The 23,524-nt window shown below is 54.3% G+C and overlaps 1 protein-coding gene across 2 annotated transcripts in view; it reads left to right on the top strand.

Annotated features, from left to right (window-relative positions):
* The first annotated feature begins 1,074 nt into the window (after nt 1–1,074).
* Nucleotides 1,075–23,524, top strand: part of ITGA3 (integrin subunit alpha 3) — a 36,562-nt gene continuing 14,112 nt past the window's right edge. Inside the window, exons 1-12 of one of the 2 annotated variants that reach the window (XM_074388630.1) lie at nt 1,075–2,166; nt 10,907–11,034; nt 11,350–11,429; nt 15,261–15,510; nt 18,308–18,394; nt 18,768–18,975; nt 19,430–19,626; nt 21,248–21,336; nt 21,480–21,616; nt 21,783–21,869; nt 22,797–22,864; nt 22,937–23,073. In XM_074388630.1, coding sequence (XP_074244731.1) covers nt 1,961–2,166; nt 10,907–11,034; nt 11,350–11,429; nt 15,261–15,510; nt 18,308–18,394; nt 18,768–18,975; nt 19,430–19,626; nt 21,248–21,336; nt 21,480–21,616; nt 21,783–21,869; nt 22,797–22,864; nt 22,937–23,073 — 1,674 coding nt within the window. In that variant the 5' untranslated portion in view covers nt 1,075–1,960. The remainder of the gene's footprint in view (nt 2,167–10,906; nt 11,035–11,349; nt 11,430–15,260; nt 15,511–18,307; nt 18,395–18,767; nt 18,976–19,429; nt 19,627–21,247; nt 21,337–21,479; nt 21,617–21,782; nt 21,870–22,796; nt 22,865–22,936; nt 23,074–23,524) is intronic. The other variant, XM_010341881.3, reaches the window with a different exon arrangement.

Below are 23,524 nucleotides of genomic sequence, written 5' to 3'. Positions count from 1 at the left end.
ACCTCTGCCAAATTGCCTAACCTCCCAGAGCTCACTTTTCTTATTTTAAACCAGAGATAACACTCCAAAGATTGTTGTGAGGATTTAACATTTGTGAAGCATTTAGCATAGTTCCTGCTGCATACATGCTTAATACATGGTGTTCTTTTCTTTTTTTTTTTGAGACGGAGTCTTGCTCTGTCGCCAGGCTGGAGTGCAGTGGCGAAATCTTGGCTCACTGCAAACTCCGCCTCCTGGGTTCAAGCGATTCTTCCTCCTCAGCCTCGGGAGTAGCTGGGACCACAGGCGCGTGCCACAACGCCCAGATAATTTTTTTGTATTTTTAGTAGAGACAGGGTTTCACTTTGTTGGCCAGGATGGTCTCAATCTCTTGACCTCGTGATCCACCCACCTCGGCCTCCCAAAGTGCTGGGTTTACAGGCGTGAGCCACCGCGCCCGGCCTACATGGTGTTTTTTTTCTTATGATTTTAAGAATAGATGGAGAACAAAATGCTCAGGAGAAATAGGTCTGAGAGCTGCAGTAAGAGAAATGTGAGTTAGATCCCCAAAATCCGTAGTAACCTCTTGAGGTTCCCTTTCAATTTGATTCCTTGGCGGAGATCTTTAGGCCCCGCCCACCTACCGCCAACTGGCGCTAGCCACAAAAACAGCTGGTGGGGACTGACCCCCAAGCCCAGTCTCCAAACACTGTTCGAGCCTGGGTGGGAAGAGGGAGCATTTGGGATTCTGCTGGGCTGGGCCCTGAAGGCAGGAGTGGATGAGAAATGGGTACAGTCTAGGCCCAGCCCCCTGGCCACACAGTGCGTTCTAGGAAGAAGGAAATCTTTTCCACATTGACAATCTTTTTGTATTTTTAGTAGAGACAGGTTTTCGTCATGTTGGCCTGGCTGATCTCAAACTCCTGCCTTGGCCTCCCAAAGTGCTGGGATTAAGGCGCAGCCCTTAGTGGGGAAAAATGCTTGTCCCTAATTACAATTAGCGACATTTGGTTGTTACCACTGCTAAATATGGTCTGGCTTTGCTGAGGAGCCAATCTCGGCTCGGATCAGGGTGAGTGGGCAGGAGAACTCAATCTCGACAAAGACAGCGAGGGGCCTGGGTGCGACGAAGAACGCCCAGAGAACGCCAGCCACCTCTTGGGGGCTCACAGCGCTGCGGAGGCGAGTCCAGCATTCCAGCCAGCCGCGCGCGGACGGCGGTTCCCAGATGCGCCAACGCCAGGTCTCTCCAGCCTCGCTGGCCTTTCCAGCAGCAGCCGCAGCAAAGCGGCAGGACAAATCCCACCCCCGGCCCCGCCCGTCCGATCCATCTTGCTCCCGAGGCGATGCTTTCCGGGAGAAGCGAGGGGCGGGGAGGGGAAATCCAAGTCTTTGGGGGCTGCCGACAGGTGTTTGGGGGAGAAGGCGGGGCTGGAATAGGCAGGATGAGGAGGGAGGGGCGGTGCTGCCCCTTTAAGAGGCGGCGGCCGAGCCGGGACCTTTTTCTCTTTCCCCGGAAGGAAAGCGCAGCCCGGGCTGTGCGCGCAAGGTGGGGAGGTGCGGGACTGGGCGTGGGGAGGCGGGGCGCGCGCCGAGGGACCCCTCCCTCCTGTCCTCCTTGCGGTCGACCGGTGAGCTTGCCAGATCCGCCGCGGAGCCGGGATCAGAGGCCACACTGTGGCCAAGGGGGCGCGGCCGGGACTAGCTGGGGGCCGGTTGCCCGGGGCAGGGGCAGCGGTGACCTGGCCTCTGGGGAGGCGGGAAGATAGACCCACGGACCTTAGGAGGGGATCCGAGAGCGCAGACCCTGGGCAGCTGTGAAACTGGCTGCGGCTGGGGGTACGAAACCGATCGGCACTACGGAGCGCAGCGGCCGGCGGGTTCCAGCGTCCTCCGGCGGCGCAGGGAGCAGGTGAACAGGTCCTCGCCCAGCTCCGCGCCCTCACGCGCTCTCGCCCGGACCCCGCGCCCGCTCGCAGCCATGGGACCCCGCCCCAGCCGCGCGCCCCGCGCCCCACGCCTGATGCTCTGCGTGCTCGCCTTGATGGTGGCCGCCGGCGGCCGCCTCGTCTCCGCCTTCAACCTGGATACCCGATTCCTGGTAGTGAAGGAGGCCGAGAACCCGGGCAGCCTCTTCGGCTACTCGGTCGCCCTCCATCGGCAGACTGAGCGGCAGCAGCGCTACCTGTAAGTGAAGCTGGCAGGGGCGGGGTGGGGTGGGAGCGAGAGTGTGCGTGCACAAGGTGCGGGTTCGGAGCCCCGGGCTGCTGGCCCTTGAGAACCAGGGTTAAGGGGGCGAGTACCCAGGCGGCCCTCTGGTTGCTGGGGCTTGGCGGGAAGTGGAGGATTGGGCGTGGGGTCGGGCAGTAATCATTGGCAAGTGCTGACGGGGCCAGAACCTGTCTAGACGCCACCCCTCCGCCCTTTAGATCTCTCCTGCGAGCGGAAGTGGGGTCCCGGTGGCTGAGTCCTCTCCCACTTTGTGAACCGAGTACCCTGCACTAGCCTCTTCTCTGCAGGGCTGGGAGCTGGGGTAAACTGCCAGATAAACACCCAGCAGACCCCCCCTTCCCTTACACTTGGGGGAAAAATGAGCATATGCATTTAAGCACCTCGCTGTAGTCTGCGGCCACGCCAGCCACACCCTCTGCAGAGCTAGTCTGGATGGCCTTCTCAACCGCTGGCTTGGCGGATGGAGGGTGAGGTGATGGGTGAGTCTGGGCTTTTGGAGCTGTCCAGACGCTCTACGCCTTGAGGATAGGGGCAGTGGAAGAGAGAGGAGGAGTTGTCCCAACTCTGGCTGCGTCTCCTCTTGCCCACCCCCAAGCAGGGGCACTCTCCTCCCAGACATCTTCCCTGCATTCCACAGATTCATGTTGGGTCTTCAACCCCGAGTGTGTTTGTTTTGGTTTGAAGAGGGAAACTGTTTTTCTCTTTCTTCTGTTCTCCTTCCCCAACAGCTGCAAGGAGGGGAAGAGCTATGCACAGGGAGGAAGGAGGAGGAGGTTGCACCCAGCCCCCTGGGTCCCCCTCACTCCAGCAGACTCACTCATGGCCAGGAGCATGGCCAGGCTTCAGAGGTCTCTCCGCCATGGCCTCAGAGTGGGCTGAGGTCTACGGTTGGGGGAGGTGAGGCTGCCCATGGAGGGACGGGGGTTAGGACAGGTTAGACAGGTCCCATCCACCTCTTCGGGCTGGGCGATCTTCCAGGCATCTGCCCCCACCTGGTCTCTGATCCCACCTGGCCTCTGACCCCACTGAACAAGAAGACATGATCACATTCAGGGTACACTGAAATCTCTCCCTGCTCTGGCTGGGGCCTGCAGAGCTTGAGGAAGTTTAGAATGTCCAAAGTCCAAACTCTGCCCTGGCCTTGGTTCTGCCCTCCTGGCCCAGCCTACCTACCGGGACTTGACCTCAACTTTGTCTCGCTCTTGCAGAGGCTAGAGCTACCACACCTTTCCCAGCTGGCCCCAGAAGCTGCCACCTGGCCTTAGCCAACCCTCTATCTTTTGGAGATCCTGAGTCACCATTAGCACAAGTTTCTATATCAGTACCCTTTCTGCCCTAAACTAGAAAAAGATTTTCAGACTTACTTTCTCTTCTTTTCTCTCTCTCTCTTTTTTTTTTTTTTCAGTCGGAGTCTTGCTCTGTCACCCAGGCTGGAGTGCGGTGGTGCAATCTTGGTTCACTGCAGCCTCCACCTCTCGGATTCAAGGGGTTCTCCTGCCTCAGCCTCCTGAGTAGGTGGGATTACAGGCACCTGCCACCACACCCAGCTACTTTTTGGTATTTTTAGTAGAGATGGGTTTTCACTGTGTTAGCTAGGCTGATCTTGAACTCCTGACCTCGTGATCCACCCGCCTCGGCCTCCAAAAGTACTGGGATTACAGGCATGAGCCACTATGCCTGGCCTTTTTTTTTTTTTTTTTTTTTTTTTTTTTTTTTTTGAGTATTTGAGATGGAGTCTTTCTCTGCTGCCCAGGCTGGAGTGCAGTGGCATGATCTCGGTTTACTGCAACCTCCACCTCCCAGGTTCAAGCACTTCTCTACCTCAGCCTCCCAAATAGCTGGGATTACAGGTGCCCACCACTACGCTGGCTAATTTTTGTATTTTTAATAGAGACAGGGTTTCACCATCTTTGCCAGGCTGGTCTTGAACTCCTGACCTCGTGATCCACCCACCTCGGCCTCCCAAAGTGTTGGGATTGCAAGCATGAGCCACCTTGCCCAGTGATTTTCAGACTTTCAATGTCAAATCTGCATAATATAAAGTAACATAGGCAAGAGATCAGACTGGAAGGAAAGAATCAATAGTGATTCTGCAGCCCCTCTCCCTTTTGCTTGGTGAGCTTGAGCAAGATATTTCCCCTCCCTGGACCAGGTTTCCCCCAAAAGGGGTTGGACCAGGATTGAGATGCTCTTTCCTACCGTTGCTGGTCTGTGAGAGGCAACTTGATATGGTAGAGGGAGAAGCGGCCTGGAGGTCCCATTGCCAGGGTCCTGTCTCAGATCTGTTACCAAAACCTGGACCTGAATTTCCTTACATGTTGGAGGGAGGGGAACAGCATGCCTCCTTCTGGGACGTTAGTGAGGCTGTAAGGAGATAAAGTTTGTAAAATGCTCTGCACACGTGCCTTTCTCCAAGGAGCACCTGAAGGCTCTCGTTTTGAGGCTAGAACCTAGATGTAGCCTCATTTTCCATGGGCCCTGCCCAAGGTGGCTGAGCAAAGGGGTTCTACTTTTCTTTTTTTTTTTTTTTTTGAGGTGGAGTTAAGCTCTAGTTCCCCAGGCTGGAGTGCCATGGTGAGATCTCGGCTCACTACAACCTCCACCTCCCAGGTTCAAGCAATACTCCTGCCTCAGCCTCTTGAGTAGCTGGGATTACAGGCACACGCCACCATGCCCAGCTAATTTTTAGTATTTTTAGTAGAGACGGGGTTTCACCATGTTGACCAGGATGGTCTCGATCTCTTGACCTCGTGATCCACCCGCCTCGGCCTCCCAAAGTGCTGGGATTACAGGCTTGAGCCACCGCGCCCGGCCGGGGGTTCTACTTTTCTATCTGGGAAACTAGAGCTGGCATTCAGCCTGCCAAGAGCCCAGAAGGTTCTAAAGCTAATGAACCTCTGAGGGGCAGGAGTTCTCTCCCTTGAGTATCCTCAGTCTTTCCTAAGGGTGGTTCTGTATCTTTGCCCTTTTCTTCATCTCACTGAATTCGACCCCTCGGCCCTTTGGGAGAGCCAGCTGGGCTTAGCTGCAGCCAGCTGTGTAGCCAGATGCAAACAGCTGCCTGAGTGCACAGCTCGGAGGAACTAACTAGTCAGACAAGCTGCAGCCTTATTTTCTGTTAGCCTGAAAGTCTCTTTGGAAAAGCAGGATGGTTCATGGTCCTGGACAGGTTCTTAAACTGGGGTTTATAGAAGGTTTTCAGGAGATGCAGGGACTCCCTGAAAGTGTACCCAAAATCTGCTGGGTGTGGTGGCTCACATTTGTAATCCCAGCACTTTGGAAGGCTGAGCTGGGCGGATCACGAGGTTAGGAGTTCGAGACCAGCCTGACCAACAGGGTGAAACCCCATCGCTACTAAAAATACAAAAATTAGGTGGGTGTGGTGCTAGGCGCCTGTAATCCCAGCTACTTGGGAGGCTGAAGCAGAATTGCTTGAACCCAGGAGGCGGAGGTTGCAGTGGGCTGAGAGTGCTCCATTGCACTCCAGCCTGGGCGACAGAGCAAGACTCTGTCAGAAAGAAAGAGAGAGAGAGAGAGAGAGACAGACAGAGAGACAGACGGAGAGAGAGAGAGACACACACAGAGAGAGAGAGAGACAGAGAGAGAGAGAGAGAGAGAGAGAGAAAGAAAGTGTATCCAAAATTGTGCTATTTCTTCACTGACCTGAGGGTGGGAGGAGGGGAGAGCTCAGCTTTCATGTTCTCCAAGAAGGTCTCAGTAATGGTTAGAAACCCAGAGGTGGGATCCTCTTTGCTCCCCCATCACCTTCACTGGAAAGTGAAGTTCTCTGGACTGGGGTTTGTGGCCCACAACATAGGGGGCTAACTCCAACCCAAGGCCCAATCTCCTAGTCTGTGGAAATGAGGGTCAAGGAGCAGGCAGAGGGCCAAGGTGCTCTGGGTTTCTTGGCAAGATGCACAAGGGGTCCCTTGGACGGAGAGGGACTGTCCTCTGGGAGGTGTTACTGACACCCTCCCCGCCCCAGTACCTGCACTGACCTTCCTTCCTGGGAATCCAGGGATCCTGGTCTGGCCTGACCCTGTGGGCCATGGGGGATGCCTCCAGTCCTTCTCTGTCTTTCACTTTTGCTTGGAAATGAGGGTATCTGGGAAGCCCAGGGCGGGGTAGCTCCTAGGAATGAGGTCATGCCTGAGGTAGGCAGGAACCAGGCTCACCTGCTATGCCCTCTACTAACAGCATGTTCCCCTGGGCAGGGCGGGTGCCTGGCAGCCTCCAAGGCTCGTGCCAGCAGAAATGGGCACAGCAGCTGTGGCTGGAGGCAGGAGGCCTGTACATGAAGTATCTTTTTCCTCTGGCTCTCCCCAGTGACCAGTCTAGGCCAAGAGGCTTTCAACTGGGCGGCGGTGGGGCTGGAGGAGCCTGATTTGTAGAAAAAGAAGCAGCAGAGGGGGCTTGGTCAGAACTAAACAAAGGAGGAAGAGGATCCCCTTTGCAGCAAGAGGGATTGAGGTTAGATGACATGGAGAATGCCCTTGGGGGTCAAATATAGGAAAAATACTGAAGAGCCAAGGAAAGGGAGAAGAACTGAGCGAAGCAGCCTTGTTCTTTTTTATCTGAGGCTTTGCCAAGCTTCTTTTTCCTGTCCCTTCTCATTCTCTCTCCCTCTAGCTTGTTGCCCTCGTTCTAGGGCTGAGTCACCAGTGGGGAGAGGGGGCTGGGTGGGCAGCAAAGGAAGAATAGGGAAGGACAGGGAGGGCTGCAGTTTCAGCTGCCATAGGAGTAGCCCCTGGGGAGATGGCTAATTCGGGCAGCAAGGCTGGCACAGAACTGGGATCCAGGCATCCCAGAGCTGCCCCCACCCCTACTCTGGGGCTCAGAGGTAGAGTGGGCGCCCTCCCCACCTGCCCCCTGGCCTGGGGTGGGAGGGGAACACAGGAGGCTAGGTACCCAAGGAGTGAGGCCCTGCCATGTTGGCCTGATGCCTGATCCTCTGGCTCCCTCTGAAACCCTCCCATGGAGCCACCAAGCGCCTCCCCAAGGTGAGGGAATCTGGGAAGGTGAATTTTCCAGGCTGCTTCTCTGAGCATGACCCCACCCCAGTGACCCTCGGGCCTTCTCCTCTTTGGGGTGAGCCAAACTGGTACCCTGAATTCTCCTGGGTGCTGTGCCCTGCCCTTCTTTGATTCTCCTGCTTTCTCCTTGGCTGTTCCATTAGCTTTGCACTACCCCAAGGGGAGGGATAGGGCAGGGGCGAGGAAGGGCTTTTCCGGAACTTGGAGCTCAAGGGATTCTGCAGAGGCCAAAAGGGCTGTTTGCCTGGAGCCAATGGGAAGGTGAGGACGCAGCTGTGGAAAGCCCTTGAGTAGTCATCCCACTCCGTCCGGGGGGCTGGGGCTCTCTGCTCCCCCCAGTCCAGCCTGACTGCAGGAGAGGGGCAGTCCCATCTCCTGTCTCCCTTGCTCTAAGACCTCCATCTAGGCATCCCTCCACTTAGTCTCCCTCCTGGCTGCAGCTGAGAGGATGGGCTCTGTACTGCTCTGGAAGGGGTCTGCTTTTAGATTTGTTGATCTGGACCAGACCCGGAAACAGGTGGCTAGCCGAAGTGCTCCTTTGCATAATAATTTACATTTCATTTGCATACCAGTAAGGTCCCTCCCACTTTCTGGATTCTACAACCCCCATTGCACATACCTGGCTGTGTGTGGCTGGAGGAAGCTGGAACCACCCTCTGCACACGCACCTTCCCCCTCCATGCGCAGGCCTCTGGCTGTAGACCCATTGGATCCTGGGCTGGGAGCCAGAGGGCCTTAAAGGGCCTCTGAGTGGGCCAAGTGGAAGCTAAAAATACTCTGGGGGGGTTAAGGGGGGGCTCCCTCTGGAATCTCTGAGGAGGGAGGGAGGGGCCTGGGATGTAGGGCTGAGATTAGGGCACTGGCCCTCCTCCACCCTCTATCAGTAGGCATAAGGCTGGTTCCAGGCAATGGGCAAGAGGGTACAGGTGGTAAGGGAAAGTATTTCAATCTAGTTGACATGTGTACCCAGCTCTGCCTGCTCAGTACCTCAGGAATTTCAGAGGAGGGGGGTCCCTTTGCCCCTTCCTGGCTGAGTTGAAGGGCTGGAAGGGCATGGAGACCCTTCTGCTTAGCCACCTCTTGTATGAGAATGTGGGCAGGGCAGCAGCAGCAATAAGGGGGCAACACTTCCGTTACAGGCATGCCCAAGGCCTGCCACCTACTGAGGCCCGGACCCCTTCAATGTCACTGTAGAAAATCCCCCACCTCCACCTCCAGCCAGATCTGAGCCCCTACAACAGAGTGACTCTAGCAGCCACTACTCCCACCCCCACCCCAGTGATCACCTGGTATCCTCAAGCCGTGGAAGTCTTCCTATGTCTTTCCCCTGCTCTCTCTAAACCACCAAAGGAGTCTCTTCTTTTCTCTCTGCTCCAGGTTCCCTAACATGCCAAGGCAGAAATTCCTGGGTCCAGCTGGGCACAGTGGCTCATGCTTGCAATCCCAGTATTTTGGGAGGCCAAGGCAGGTGGATCACCTAAGGTCAGGAGTTTGAGACTAGCCTGGCCAACATGGCAAAACCCCATCTCTACTAAAATTACAAAAATTAACTGGATGTGGTGGTGCACACCTGTAATCTCAGCTACTTGGGAGACTGAGTCAGGAGAATCACTTGAACCCGGGAGACGGAGGTTGCAGTGAGCTGAGATCATGCCACTGCACTCCAGCCTGGGTGACAGAGCAAGACCCTGTCTCAAAAAAAAAAAAAAAAAAAAAAAATTCCTGGGTCCCTGGAGGAAGTGCTGGCATCATGCTAAGGCCAGTCCTGATGTCACAACAAATCAGCACCACAGTGCTCTCATTAGCCATGGCTTCATATCAGAATACCCTTTTGCAGAATAGACCTATTTATTCCTCCAGCAATCCTGGAGGTCAGCAGGAGAAGGGCTGTCCCCATTCTACAGATGAGGCACTCAGGGCTCAGAGAAGGAAAGGAAATTGTCCCTTCAGGCAGAACAAACCCTAGACCCAGGTCCCTGGGCTCTCAGGCTGAGACGCTCCCTTCCCACAGGCTGCGGCTTCCTTCTCTCATCTGTCAGGCACGCCAGAGAGCGGATGTCCATGGGTGGTCAGGCAGCGGACTCATCGAGGCCTTCCCAGCCCAGACAGAAGTGACTCTCCAAGCCTGGCTGCCAGCCTGGCCCCCTGCCAGCCTCCCTGGCCAGGAAGCGTCACCCCTTCTCCCAGGAACACTCCCCAGGGTGAGGTCTGAGCTGTAGTCTTGAGGTACAGGCAAGTTCCCCCCCCCCCACTTCCCAGCACCCGCAGGCAGTACATTCCTGACTTCCAGTGGGTGGAGATGTCCCAGGCCCCAGCATGCCCAGGCCCTGCCCTACCCCCTCCCTGCAGCCCACACTCACAGGTTCCAGGCAGGAGCTACAGGCGTGGCTGTTGCTTGGCACTTCCAGGCTGGCAGGAGGCCCAGAGCCCAGGTTCTCAGCTGGGAGCTGTGGATCGATAGAGTTGCTGGGGCAAAATGGTGAGGCACCTGGGAGGTGCCTGCCACCTGAGAAGGCTGGGGCCGTCAGGATTGAGGAGGGGCTCCTGGAAGAACATTTAGCAGCTGCAGGGAGGTGATGGGGGGAGAAGAAAGTCAGGTAAAACGTTCTCAAACTGGGGTGCCCAGATTCCACCAGATGGTATGGTGTGGGCAGGGGAATCTACCTATTGAATAAAGATCCCCAGAGTTTCTGATGGTCCAAGGCCTGTCCTCTGAGATGCTATTTCAGGGCCAGTCCCTGCCTCTCTCTGCTCCAGCCACCCCTATGCTGTGGGACAGGCTGCCAGGGTCCTAAGCATCCTTGTAGGAACTTGCTGTCGGTATCCCCAAAGATGGATTCTGGGCAGGCTGGGGGCAAGGCAGGAGTTCTTCTCCACCCCACCTGCTGACCACCCTCCGGGAACTCTGCTCTGGGGCCACATTGTCCATAGTGCCAGGTGCTCATCCCACCCCCTTGCTGTGTGTCTGTCTTAAGGTCACCGGGGAAGAATGTTGGATATCAGCCAGGTCACTTAGGGGCCCAGGTATCCAAGATCTGAGTCCCCAAATGGCTTCAGGAGGAAGAACCCAGGGTTCTGACAACCCAACCCCCTGAGTTCTCCCTGCTGACCCCCCAGAATTGGAACTGTCCACCCGGATTCCTCATGTTGCTCTCTTCTGGTCTGCCTTCATCTCAAAGGCCAAAGCATTCCTTCCAAAACCCAGACCTGATCATGTGGTTCTCCTAAGGCCCTTCCCAGCCTGCCTTTGTGTTCCTCCCTGGAGGCTCCTGGACTCCAGCTATGCCGAGGGTCTCACAGGTCTCTGAATCACCCACTGGCTCTTGCTTCCTGGCCCTGCACATGCGTGCCTTTGCCCAAGTGCTCTTCCTTCCCTTCTGGGGAACCCTGGTCATCGTCCTCAGACTCAGATTAGGTCACCTCTTCTGCTGGCCTCCATGACGGCCCCTCAGCCCTGAGCCTGGGCTGCTGTCTGCCTGCTTCTCACTCCGAGGGCGCTTCCTTCTGGTGTCCTTGCCTGCTGTCCCCTATGCTGAGCGCTTCTGGAAGGCAGGAGCTGGGGGGTCTCCTGACCTCCAACCTGTATGTCGAATAAATAGCAAATGGTTTGAAGTGGGGCTTGGGGAGTCTGAACCCGGACCCACCTCCCTCCCTATCCCCAGGCTCCTGGCTGGTGCCCCCCGGGAGCTCGCTGTGCCCGATGGCTACACCAACCGGACTGGTGCAGTGTACCTGTGCCCACTCACTGCCCACAAGGACGACTGTAAGCGGATGGACATCACAGTGAAAAGTGAGGTGAAGGGGCTGGGGAGGGGTGCTGGGTCAGAGGTCTGGCAGAGGGGTAGTGCAGGGAGAATGGCCTGGAGGCGATAGAAGGTTTGCTCACACAGTTTCTAGTCGCTGCTTGTCCAGCTGGGAAGAGGGTGTCCTAGAGGGGAGTGGGGCTGAATGGGACCGGTGGAGCTCAGAATAACGGAGAAGGGGAGTGGGGAGGGCGGCCCTGTGGGTGGAGGGCTCAAGAGGGACCCATCCCTGGCCTCTGGAGGCTTTGGGCACTGAAGTCTGGGTGAGGCGCTCTGGTTCATGATCCCTCCTGTGCCCACAGGTGACCCCGGCCATCACATTATTGAGGACATGTGGCTTGGAGTGACTGTGGCCAGCCAGGGTCCTGCAGGCAGAGTCCTGGTAAGTGGGTGCTCAGCATCGGCGCCTCCACCCCTCCCTGGCTCTCCCCTTCATCTCCCAGAGCTGGAGGAAAGCAGAGGGCAGCAGAGGGGTCCTTGGTGCGTGTGTGCTGGGGCCAGCACGTGTGTCCCTTCCTGCGGATGTGTGTCCCTCGCTCCCTGCAATCCTGGGGAGGGGGTGAGTATCCTGTGCTCTGCCAAAGCCAAGCACGGTCTGAGTCCTCTGACTCATCCGCTTCCTCCCCATACCCATGCTGGGTGCTCAGCCTTCGTGGGAACAAGTCGAGGGAGCCGAGGGAACTGCGAGGAGGAGAAAGGGCAGAGAGGGCCCCGGGCGGCTTGGCGCTGGCTGGCACTCCTTCCTGGGAGGCCGACTGCCGGAAGAGGCCCACCCCTGCTGACCCCAGCTCACCCAGCTCTGGTCTGGGGGCTAATCAAATGTGTCACTTCCTGTCCACATTCTATAGTGCCAGCCCCTGAGTTCTCAATTTCTGAGTCCTAGGTAGACATTTTCCCCCCATTTTTTTTCCTCTCTCTTTTCTTTCATTTGTTTGTTTCTTTAAGACGGAGCCTTGCTCTGTAGCCCAGGCTGGAGTGCAGTGGCGCGATCTCGGCTCACTGCAACCTCCGCCTCTGGTCACAATTCAAGCGATTCTCCTGCCTTAGCCTCCCTCCCGAGCAGCTGGGACTACAGGCACACACCACCACGCCTAGCTAATTTTTGTATTTTTAGTAGAGACAGGGTTTCACCATGTTGGCCAGGCTGGTCTTTAACTCCTGACCTCGTGATCCACCCACCTCGGCCTCCTAGAGTGCTGGGATTACAGGCGTGAGCCACCGCGCCCAGCCTCCTTTTCTTTTTCTTTTCTTTATTTTTTCTTTCAAAATGGAAGACTCCCAGCCAGGCACCAAGGGTCACACCTGTAATCCCAGCATTTTGGGTGTCCGAGGCGGGTAGATCATGAGGTCAGGAGTTTGAGACCAGTCTGGCCAATATGGTGAAACCCCATCTTTAACTAAAAACATAAAAAATTACCTGGGAGCAGTGGCACATGCCTGTTGTTCCAGTTACTCAGGAGGCCGAGGCAGGAGAATCGCTTGAACCCGGGAGTTCGAGGTTTCAGTGAGCTGAGATCATGCCACTATGCTCCAGCCTGGGCAACAGAGCAAGACTCCATCTCAAAAGAAAAAAAAAGAAAAAGAAAAGAAGACTCCCGCTGTCAACCAGGCTGGAGTGTAGTGGTGCCATCTCAGCAGCCTTGACTTCCCAGACTCAAGCAGCCTCCAGCCTTAGTCCCCAAAGCTAATTTTAAAAGTTTTTATAGAGACAGGGTCCGACTGTGTTGCTCAGGCTGGTCGCAAACTCCTGGGCTCAGGTGATCCTCCTGCCTTGGCCTCCCAAAGTACTAGGGTTTCAGGTGTGAGCCACCATACCTGACCCCATCTCTCTCTCTCTCTCTCTCTCTCTCTCTCTCTCTCTCTCTCTCTCTCTTTTCTTTTGTTCTTTCTATGAGGTCTCTAGCTCTGTCACCTAGGCTGGAGTACAGTAGCTTGAACTCCTGGGCTCAAGTGATCCTTCTGCCTCAGCCTCCCAAGTAGCTGGGATTATAGGCAAGGGCCACTATGTCTAGCTTTTTTCTCATTTTAAAAATTGACGTGGCCAGGCTCAGTGGCTCACTCCTATAATCCCAACACTTTGGGAGACTGAGGCAGGAGGATCACTTGAGTCCAGGAGTTTGAGACCAACCTGGGCAACATGGCAAAATTCTGTCTCTACAAAAAATACAAAAATTAGCCCAGCATGGTGGTGTGCACCTGTAATCCCAACTACCTGGGAGGCTGAGGTGGGAGGATTGCTTGAACCCCGGAGAGAGAGGTTGCCGTGAACCAAGGTCATGCCACTGCACTCCAACCTGGGTGACAGAGTGAGACCCTGTCTCAAAAAAAGAAAAAAAAATTGATGTATTATTTATATACAGTGAAATGTACAGGTTTTAAACTTCAGTGAATTTTTACAAATGTATATACCTGTGTAACTAAAGCTATATCTTAAAATCACTCCGGAAGGCACCCTTGTAACTCCTCATCATTTGCCGCCCAGAAGCCATCACTGCTGTGGTTTCTGTCACCTTTGGACACTGTTTTAAGCTCCAGGTTGGCTTCAGTCACTGAAATGCCTTTTTGAGACCCCTGTTACGGATGGCTGTGGTCTAGGAGCCCATTTAAAGTGATTCTACACCCTGGATCCTTTAGCAGTTATTTCCTCATCATCCATTCAACAAATATTTAGTGAGCCCCTCCTGTGTACCAAACACTGTGCTGTTCCTAGAAGCTTAGCAGTGATTACGACAGGCTCGGCGCCACGCTGCTGGAGCTCACAGCTAGAAGGGGCCACAGAGAGTAAGTAAACAAGAACCAGGGTCTACTTCTGGTTTCCCTGCCTCCAGGCTATTTTAAATCACCCTAGCCAGAAGTGGTGGCTCACGCCTATAATCCCAGCACTTTGGAAAGCCGAGGCCGGCAGATCACGAGGTCAGGAGTTCGAGACCAGCCTGGCCAGCATGGTGAAACCCCATCTCTACTAAAAATACAAAAATTAGCTGGGCCTGGTGGCACGTGCCTGGATAGTAGTCCCAGCTACTCAGGAGGCTGAGACAGGAGAATTGCTTGAACTCAGGAGGCAGAAGTTGTAGTGAGCCAAGATGGTGCCACTGCACTCTACCTGGGTGACAGAGCAAGACTTCGTCTAAAGAAAAAAATTCACCCTATTCTGTGTGGTCCATCAATTTCTGCAATAAATATATACTGAGCACCTAAAGGGCACTGAAGAAGCTGTCATAGATTCTCCCCACTGTGAGGCAGCCCAGCACGTGCTAAAGAGCTCAGATTTTGGAAGCAGACAGCCTTGGTTTGAATATTCTCTGCCTCTCTCTAGATATGAGATCTTAGGCAGGTAACTGAGCTCTCTGTGCCTCAGTTTATCTAAAGTGGGAAAAATAATCATTCCTATGCCATAGGGTCACTAGCAGGCTTAACACTTAACATGGGAGGAGCTTAGAATTGTGCCTGACGGCCAGGCGCGGTGACTCAAGCCTGTAATCCCAGCACTTTGGGAGGCCGAGGCGGGTGGATCACGAGGTCGAGAGATCGAGACCATCCTGGTCAACATGGTGAAACCCCGTCTCTACTAAAAGTGCAAAAAATTAGCTGGGCATGGTGGCACGTGCCTGTAATCCCAGCTACTCAGGAGGCTGAGGCAGGAGAATTGCCTGAGCCCAGGAGGCGGAGGTTGCGGTGAGCCGAGATCGCGCCATTGCACTCCAGCCTGGGTAACAAGAGCGAAACTCCGTCTCAAAAAAAAAAAAAGAATTGTGCCTGACATGTAGGAAGCACTCAGGAAGTGTTAGCTGCTGCTATTATTATTACTATCATTGTAATTATCATTTTAATAATGGTCCTTTCATTAAGAGGATGGGTCATCTGGAGATGGCAGAGAAGCAAGTTTCTTAATCTCTCTATTACTAACTCCTTCTAGACCAAGAGCCTGAACCCCACAGTCTCTCATCCTGCCCTGCTTTCCCTTTGCTGAGATCTTGAAGCCACTCTCAAATCCACACTTTACAGCTTTCCAAAAAGTGTCCCTGACCCTCAGAGCAGATATCTGAATTCTGGAAAGGAAGGGCAGGTTTAAGTATCACTGGGAGAAGGAGGAGGAGCCAGGAGATCTCCTTTGACTCTCGTTTGGCAAAGCCAGAGGCTTCCAGGGTAAAAGAGACAGCTGACGTGGGTCCCCAGGCCTGACTAAGGCTGCATGTGTTGGGGGGGTCCCCAGGTCTGTGCCCACCGCTACACGCAGGTGCTGTGGTCGGGGTCAGAAGACCAGCGGCGCATGGTGGGCAAGTGCTTTGTGCGAGGCAATGACCTACAGTTGGACCCCAGTGATGACTGGCAGACCTACCACAACGAGATGTGCAACAGCAACACTGACTACCTGGAGACGGGCATGTGCCAGCTGGGCACCAGTGGCGGCTTCACCCAGAACACCGTGTACTTCGGTGCCCCTGGTGCCTACAACTGGAAAGGTAGGGACCATGGGGCTATGTGGGAAGGAAGGAAGAGTAAAGACTACTCACCCCCAGTTAGCCACCGGGACAGCCGGCCTCGGCCATCCACACTAGAGACAGGACCTCATGCCAGTATCAACAATCACCATGACTCCTACTGTTTTAAAGCACTGACTATGGGCCAGGGGCCTTACACATATTATGTCAGTCAATCTTTCTTTCTTCCTTTTTGAAACAGAGTCTCACTCTGTTACCCAGGCTGGAGTGCCGTGGCACTATCTCGGCTCACTGCAACCTCAGCCTCCCGAGTATCTGGGACTACAGGTGCTCACCACCACACCTGGCTAAATTTTGTATTTTTAGTAGAGATGGGGTTTCACTATATTGGCCAGGCTGGTCTTGAACTCCTGACCTCATGATCCACCTGCCTTGGCCTCCCAAAGTGCTGGGATTACAGGCATGAGCCACCGTACCTGGCCTTTTTCTCTTTTTTCAACATAGGGTCTCACTATGTCACCCAGGCTGCAGTGCGGTGACGTACTCATGGCTCACTGCAGCCTCGACCTCCCCAGGCTCAGGTGATCCTCCCACCTCAGCTTCTTGAGTAGCTAGGACTACAGGCGTGTGCCACTATGCCCAACTACTTTCTATATTTTTTGTAGAGATGGGGTTTCACCAAGTTGCTCAGGCTAGTCTCGAACTCCTGGGCTTAAGCAATCCACCCTCCTAGGCCTCCCAAAGTGCTGGGATCATGGGCGTGAGCCACCACGCCTGGCTTCGATCATTCTTAAAATACTCTTACCAGGCAAGTAATATTATATCCATTTTACAAAAACAAAAACTAAGAGAAGTTTGTTGCCCAAGGCCAATAAACTTATGAAACCTGGACTAGAATACAGGTCCACCTGACTTCAGTTTAACCATTTACAGACTAATTTAAAAAATAAAACATGTTCGTGGTACAACCACTGGATAGTACAGCAGGACTTGGTAAAATAAAATGGAAAAGTGTTCTTCCCCCACCCATCTTTCTGTTCCTCAGTGTTATATGGGTCCTTCTAGATTTATTTTAGAACATGTAGGTATCACCAGGTGCAGAGGCTCACACCTGTAATCCCAACATTTTGAGAAACTGAAGTGGGAGGATCACTTGAGCCCAGGAGTTCAAGACCAGCCCAGGCAATGTAGGGAGACCCCGTCTCTACAAACAATTTAAAAATTAGCCAGGCATGGTGGCACACACCTGTGGTCCCAGCTACTCAGGTGGCTAAGGTGGGAGGATTGCCTGGGCCCAGGAGGTTGAGGCTGCAGTAAGCTGTGATTGTGCTCTGTCCTCCAGCCTGGGCAGCAGAGCAAGACCTTGTCTCAAAACAGTAAATAAATATCGCGACTTTCTCTCATTCACTTGTCAAAAGTCATGGGCACTTTTTCATGTTGATATATATAGGACCATCATTGTAGGGGCTGCAGAGTATTTTCTTGTAAAAGACCACACTACACATGGTCTCACCGGGGGTGTCTGTCAGCTTACACTCCCTCCATGTCTTTGCCTCCCTTCATCACACAGGCTGTAGCAATAGTGACCCCTCTTCCCTTACTGAACCTTTATGTTACAGAATCAGCAGGCAGAGGAGTCTTGAATCTCCTCCTCTTGACCAACTTGTAGCCCCAGGCATAGTTACAGCTCTGGGCTCACCGAAGGCTGAGGCCTCCACCCCCTCTTCTGGTCCTGCCTCCCACCCCCTGGTCATGTGGTACCTTGGCAGGGTCACAGATACCCTCTGGCAGCAGACCTGGGTGCAAGGGCCAGCTAGGCAGCCCGAGTTTGGGGTCAGGACCAGAAGGAGATAATGATGTGGAGTCTGAGCTCAGTGTCTAGAGAGTGGGGAAAGCCATCTAGCGTTTAACATCCAGGAGCCTGGGTGATTAGGTTCTAGCCATGGCTCTACATCCGCTCATGGGACTATGGGCAAGTCAGCTTCCCTCCCGAGCCTCACTTTTCTCATCTGCAAAGTGAGTGTCATAATTCTACCTTAAAGAATTGTTAAAATAGGCTGGGTGCAGTGGCTCATGCCTGTAATCTCAGCACTTTGGGAGGCCGAGGCAGATGGATCACTTGAGGCCAGGAGTTCAAGACCAGCCTGACCCACATGGTGAAACCCTGTCTCTACTAAAAATACAAAAATTAGCCAGGTGTGGTGGCAAATGCTTGTAATCCCAGCTACTTGGGAGGCTGAGGCAGAAGAGTCGCTTGAATCCAGTGGGTGGAGGTTGCAGTGAGCCAAGATGGCACGATTGCACTCCAGCCTGGGTGACAAGAGCGAAACTCCATTTCAAGAAAAAGAAAAAAGGGCCGGGTGTGGTGGCTCAAGCCTGTAATCCCAGCACTTTGGGAGGCGGAGGCGGGTGGATCACGAGGTCAAGAGATCAAGACCATCCTGGTCAACATGGTGAAACCCCGTCTCTACTAAAAATACAAAAAAATTAGCTGGGCAAGGTGGCACGTGCCTGTAATCCCAGCTACTCAGGAGGCTGAGGCAGGAGAATTGCCTGGACCCAGGAGGCGGAGGTTGCGGTGAGCCGAGATCATGCCATTGCACTCCAGCCTGGGTAACAAGAGCGAAACTCCGTCTCAAAAAAAAGAAAAAGAAAAAACAAGAATTGTTAAAGAAGATGTGATTTACAAATGGCAAAGTGCTCACAAATATAAGGGGCTATTATTATCTTTATTTGGGGGTGGAGTGGGCTGGACATGGCAGATGAAAGCAGTGGTGACTTATACTCCCCTACTCTCCCTCCCTGAATCCCCATGAAGGAAACAGCTACATGATTCAGCGTAAGGACTGGGACTTGTCTGAGTATAGTTACAAGGACCCAGAGGACCAAGGAAACCTCTATATTGGTGAGTACAGTAGTGGTAGCCCATCAGGTGATAAAGGGGATGGGGGCTTAGTCCCTGCTGGAAAGGTGAGGCCAGAGTGCAGTTGTGACTAATGGCATTTAGTTAAAGTAGCACACACGGATTAACCAGCACCTGTTCCAAGCTCTCGATTCGAAGTTCTTGCCGTCAGGGTGCCCACAGTCCAGTGTCCAGGCAGGAACCAGGCTGGGATGGGGCGTGGCTACTGGCCACCTGGAGTCTACCTACTTGCCCTACTTAGAAGAGTGGGATGTAACATCATGGTGGGGTCAGTGGAAGGGATAGGGAGATGGTCCAGCGTAGAAAGGGACAAAACTGACTGGGACCTTGGTTCAATATCTTCCCTCTATCCCAGGGTACACGGTGCAGGTAGGCAGCGCCATCCTGCACCCCACAGACATCACCATTGTGACAGGTGCCCCACGGCACCGACATATGGGCGCAGTCTTCTTGCTGAGCCGGGAAGCTGGCGGAGACCTGCGGAGGAGGCAGGTGCTGGAGGGCTCACAGGTGGGCGCCTATTTTGGCAGCGCCATTGCCCTAGCAGACCTGAACAATGATGGGTAAGAATCCAGGGACATCCTCTGGGGCCAGGGAGAGCGACGGGTGGGGAAGGGTTACCTAAGCCAGGTCCGGGGAGTGGAAGATTTGCCTTTGTATGTCTGTTTGCATGTTGTTTGCAGGGGTTTGCCATCAGGCTGTATGGGAGTCTGGGCGTTTGCATATGGTGTTTGTGTGACCCAAGCATTTGCTTGTTTCTGCTTGTCGTTTGTATGGTTCCAGGGGTGTGGATTGTTTGGGTGTGATCTGTGCCTGCGTGGCTTCTCCATGACATATGTCTCCTATTTGGTGGGTCTTGTTGGCATTTCCATGTCCTTCCCACCCATGACCTATGGCCAGAAGAGCCATTTGCAGAGCGCTGTGCCCTGGCACAGTCACGCCTGTCAAACAAGAACTATGCTGCGTATTGGAGGCCGACCTCACATTCCCATTTCCCTCTTTTTCTCTCCTGTGCAGGTGGCAGGACCTTCTGGTGGGCGCCCCCCACTACTTTGAGAGGAAAGAGGAGGTAGGGGGTGCCATCTATGTCTTCATGAACCAGGCAGGAACCTCCTTCCCTGCTCACCCCTCCCTCCTTCTTCATGGCCCCAGTGGCTCTGCCTTCGGCTTCTCCGTGGCCAGCATTGGTGACATCAACCAGGATGGATTTCAGGGTATGAGCCAGCACCCCTCCCCCAGTCCCCCTACTGACTGAGTGCCAGCTGCATACCAGGCTTGACAGGGCCCGCAAATGAGGCAAGATGGGGCCACACCTGGGGAGCTCGCAGCAGTACTAGAGATAGGATGTGCAGATGTGCAGAGGGAGCAGCAGAGGCAAGCTCGGTGGGCCTCCTGGAGGAGCTTGCATGCTGCTGTGCAGCCAAGGCTGGGCTGAGAGTGCGCAGTAGAGCACTGATGAGGCACAACACCGGCATGGAAACTAGCCTGGTGTGCCCAAATCTAGCGGGTGTGGAGTGTTTCCACCAGAGAGGAGGCTGGAGAGGGAGTGGGTGGGGGTGGATGCTCTGAAAGCCAGGTGGACTATCTTAGGGATTTTTATTTGGGTAATGGTGGTGGTGGGGTGGTGGGGGCATCCAGAGAAAGTTTTAGAGCAGGGAAGTGATGAAATAACTTTGTACCTTGAAGGATGATTCTGGAAGAAGTATGGGATGAGCGAGTGCAAGGGTGGAGCAAGGCGAGGGGAGTTAAGATCAAGAATGTAGTATCAGGTGGGAGCCCTGGACATAGGGTCCTCATAAGTATTCTGCAGGACTTGGGGACCAATCAGACCTGGGGTATCAGGGACAGGGGCAGACCCAGGGCTGGAGTCAGTGCCATAGGGGCACCTGGCTTATCTGAAAGTCACTTCTCTGACAACCTGAGTTTCCCAGGACATAGCTGAGAACCAAGAGGAAGGCAAAGGAGCCTCCGAAGAGCCAAAATAGGTGCCAGAAAGTTCAGTCAACAGAGGCCAACCGTGCACTGTGGAAGTATTCGGTTTCTGCCTGGGACCTGCTTCCGCTTCCTTTACAGGCCTTACTAACAAGCTTGGCTTGCTAATTCCTTAGGCCTCATCCGATCAAAAGCTGCAAACTGGAAAGAGTTCAGCTTTAGAAGATAACCAAATACTTGGGGTTTCTTTGTGGAGATGATTTGTGGAGATCATGATTAGGATTTTAAAAGCCTTGCCGCTTTCAGTAAAGTCCACTGTAGTTCAAGTCCCAGCCCCCGGAGTGAGACAGACCTGGGCTTGTTTTCTCTTCTCTACACTTATTAGTTGTGAAACTCTCGGTTTTTGGAACACTCCTCGTCTATAAAGTGGGGGACAGTAGTACCCACCCCACAGCTGTCTCTGAAAATTAAATGAAATAAATAGCTGGGCATGGTGGTGTATGCTGTCCCAGCTACTTGGGAGGCTGAGGTGGGAGGATCGCTTGAATCCAGGAGGTTGAGGCTGCAGTGAGCTGTGACCATGCCACTGCACTCCAGCCCGGGTGACAGAGCGACACACTGTCTACACACACACACACACTCTAAATGTTTGACAAGTACCTGGTAGAGACACCAAGTCACCTCCATCTCCTGAAGCTACTTTCCCACTCCTGATAGGAGGAAGCTGGGCTCCATCCCAGTCTTCATCCTGAGCTGCAGAGCTCTACCCTGTCCCTGATGCTCTGAGTGCTGCCCATCAGGGTAAGATCAATTCTGTGCTGGGCTCTATGGCCTGGAGCACAGAGTTAGGGAGATGTGGGGCCCAGAGTACCTGGGTGACCTTGTCCTGCCTGTCTTCTGCAGATATTGCCGTGGGAGCCCCGTTTGAAGGCTTGGGCAAAGTGTACATCTACCACAGTAGCTCCCAGGGGCTCCTGAGACAGCCCCAGCAGGTACAGAGACAGAGATGGGTCTGCTGCCCCCACCAGCCGAGATGGGCCTTCCTTGCTTTCCTTCACCTACCCCTTCCCTGTAGCCCCTTGGGCCCTGCTCCCCAGAGCCTGTCCCCGTCCCCACCACTTTCCCCTGCCCCCAGGTAATCCACGGAGAGAAGCTGGGACTGCCTGGCTTGGCCACCTTCGGCTACTCCCTCAGTGGGCAGATGGATGTGGACGAGAACTTCTACCCAGACCTTCTAGTGGGAAGCCTGTCAGACCGCATTGTGCTGCTGCGGTGAGCCAGGAGGCCAGTGAACAGGGGTCGTTCTCTTCTTCATGTCTGTCTGCACAGAGTCTCATCTCTGTCCATGTTTGCTTCAGCTCCTTGGAAGCCTGGGCCCCAGCTCTGGCCTGAGCAGGCAGGAGGCACTGATACCTGTCTGGCTCTGTTGTCTCTGCAGGGCTCGGCCCGTCATCAACATCGTCTACAAGACCTTAGTGGCCAGGCCAGCTGTGCTGGACCCTGCGGTTTGCACACCCACCTCCTGGTGAGATTGCTCTGCCCACCTACTCCTCATTCCAGTAGGCCAGGAGGGGCCCCAGCTCCCAAACCCCTCCCCTGGCCTCCTGTCATCCCACCTTTAGAAATTTGATTCTTGGGGCCAGCATTTGACCTCTCTACCCAACCTCATTAAAAAGCAAAATTCCTTGCAAGAGGTGATGGATGAATTGGGGGTCAGTAGAGTATAGTGATTGAAAGTGGGAGCTCTGGACTGCCTGGTTCAAATCCCAGCTATGCCAGTGCAGGGATAGGCTCTGGGGACTGAAGTCCCAGAGGAAGGGGAAAAGGGACGCATTTAAGTGGATGGATATGGAGGAGAGTCTCCTCGGGCAAATTATTAATCCCTCTGAGGCTCAGATTTCTTGCTTGTAAAACAGAATTGGTAATAACCAATTCACAGGGCTGTGATAATTAAATGAGATAATATACAAAAAGTCCTTAGCACAGCACTCTGTATACCCTAAGTGCTCAAACCATGTCAGTTGCTAAGAAAGTGACAGTACTGATGGTGATAACTTCAAGGTCTATGTGAATGAGGATTTTGGATCAGAAGGCAAAGGCAGACAGAGCAGGGAAACGGGGTGAGTGATGCAGGATCTGGACTGGGGATTGCTGCCTGGGTTCAGGACTGGGCTGGGCCACCAATGGACTGCGGACTTCAGACAAGTCCTTCTGGGCCCTGGGCCTCAGTTTCCCCACTGGTGACCTCTAATCCTATTTTCTTTGGCTCTAAGGGGAGTGGAAGGGAAGGGGGCCAGGGGCACCACAGACCCACTTTGGGGACTCCCCAGTTTTGTCCCTGCCTCTCTCCAGAAGGGCCTCAGTTTCCTTTTGCCCAGTACAGAGGCGAGAGCTAGGGCCTGGGTGTGTGTGTCCCCCTGTGACCCGGCCCTCCTGTACATCCCTCCAACAGTGTGCAAGTGGAGCTATGCTTCGCCTACAACCAGAGTGCTGGGAACCCCAACTACAGGCGAAACATCAGTGAGTGCTGGGGTGCAGGGTGAAAGGGGCACGCTTCCCTGGCCCCTTGCTGACCACCCTGTCTACCTGTAGCCCTGGCCTACACTCTGGAGGCCGACAGGGACCGCCGCCCACCCCGGCTCCGTTTTGCCGGCAGTGAGTCCGCTGTCTTCCATGGCTTCTTCTCCATGCCCGAGATGCGCTGCCAGAAGCTGGAGCTGCTCCTGATGGTGAGGGAGGAACAAGGGGCAGGATGAGGGCTCCTGGGCTCCTGGAGGAGGTGACCAGTGTCCCCCTAGATCAAGGGTGAGGGACAGGGGTCTCCCCAGAGACACGTTGGGGACGTCGGTTTGGAAGGCTATCGGTCTTTAGGGGTACAGTGCACAGCGCCCACACATGAGGAAAGATGGAGACCCTTGGGATGGGGATAGCGCCAAAGGGCTTATTACCTCCAAGAAAAGTGAGGGGTATGGGAGCTCATGGCTCAGCCCATCTCTGGGAAAAGGGGTCCCTGAGTGGGGGTAAGCTCAGTCCCTCTCTGGGACATCAGGGTAGAAGGAGCTCAGCCAGGGGGCCCCGTGGATGAGGAGGTGAAGGGGCCTTTGAGGAGGAGAAGCCCTGTCTTTCCTCTTGAAGGGTCAGGAGGGTAGAAGTTGCAATATGGCGATCAGACTAGAGGGA

Source organism: Saimiri boliviensis, chromosome 17 (genome assembly GCF_048565385.1).
Source record: "Saimiri boliviensis isolate mSaiBol1 chromosome 17, mSaiBol1.pri, whole genome shotgun sequence".
NCBI lineage: Eukaryota > Metazoa > Chordata > Mammalia > Primates > Cebidae > Saimiri > Saimiri boliviensis.
The sequence above is the reverse complement of the archived record's forward strand: the minus strand, read 5'-3'. Positions and strand labels throughout refer to the sequence as shown.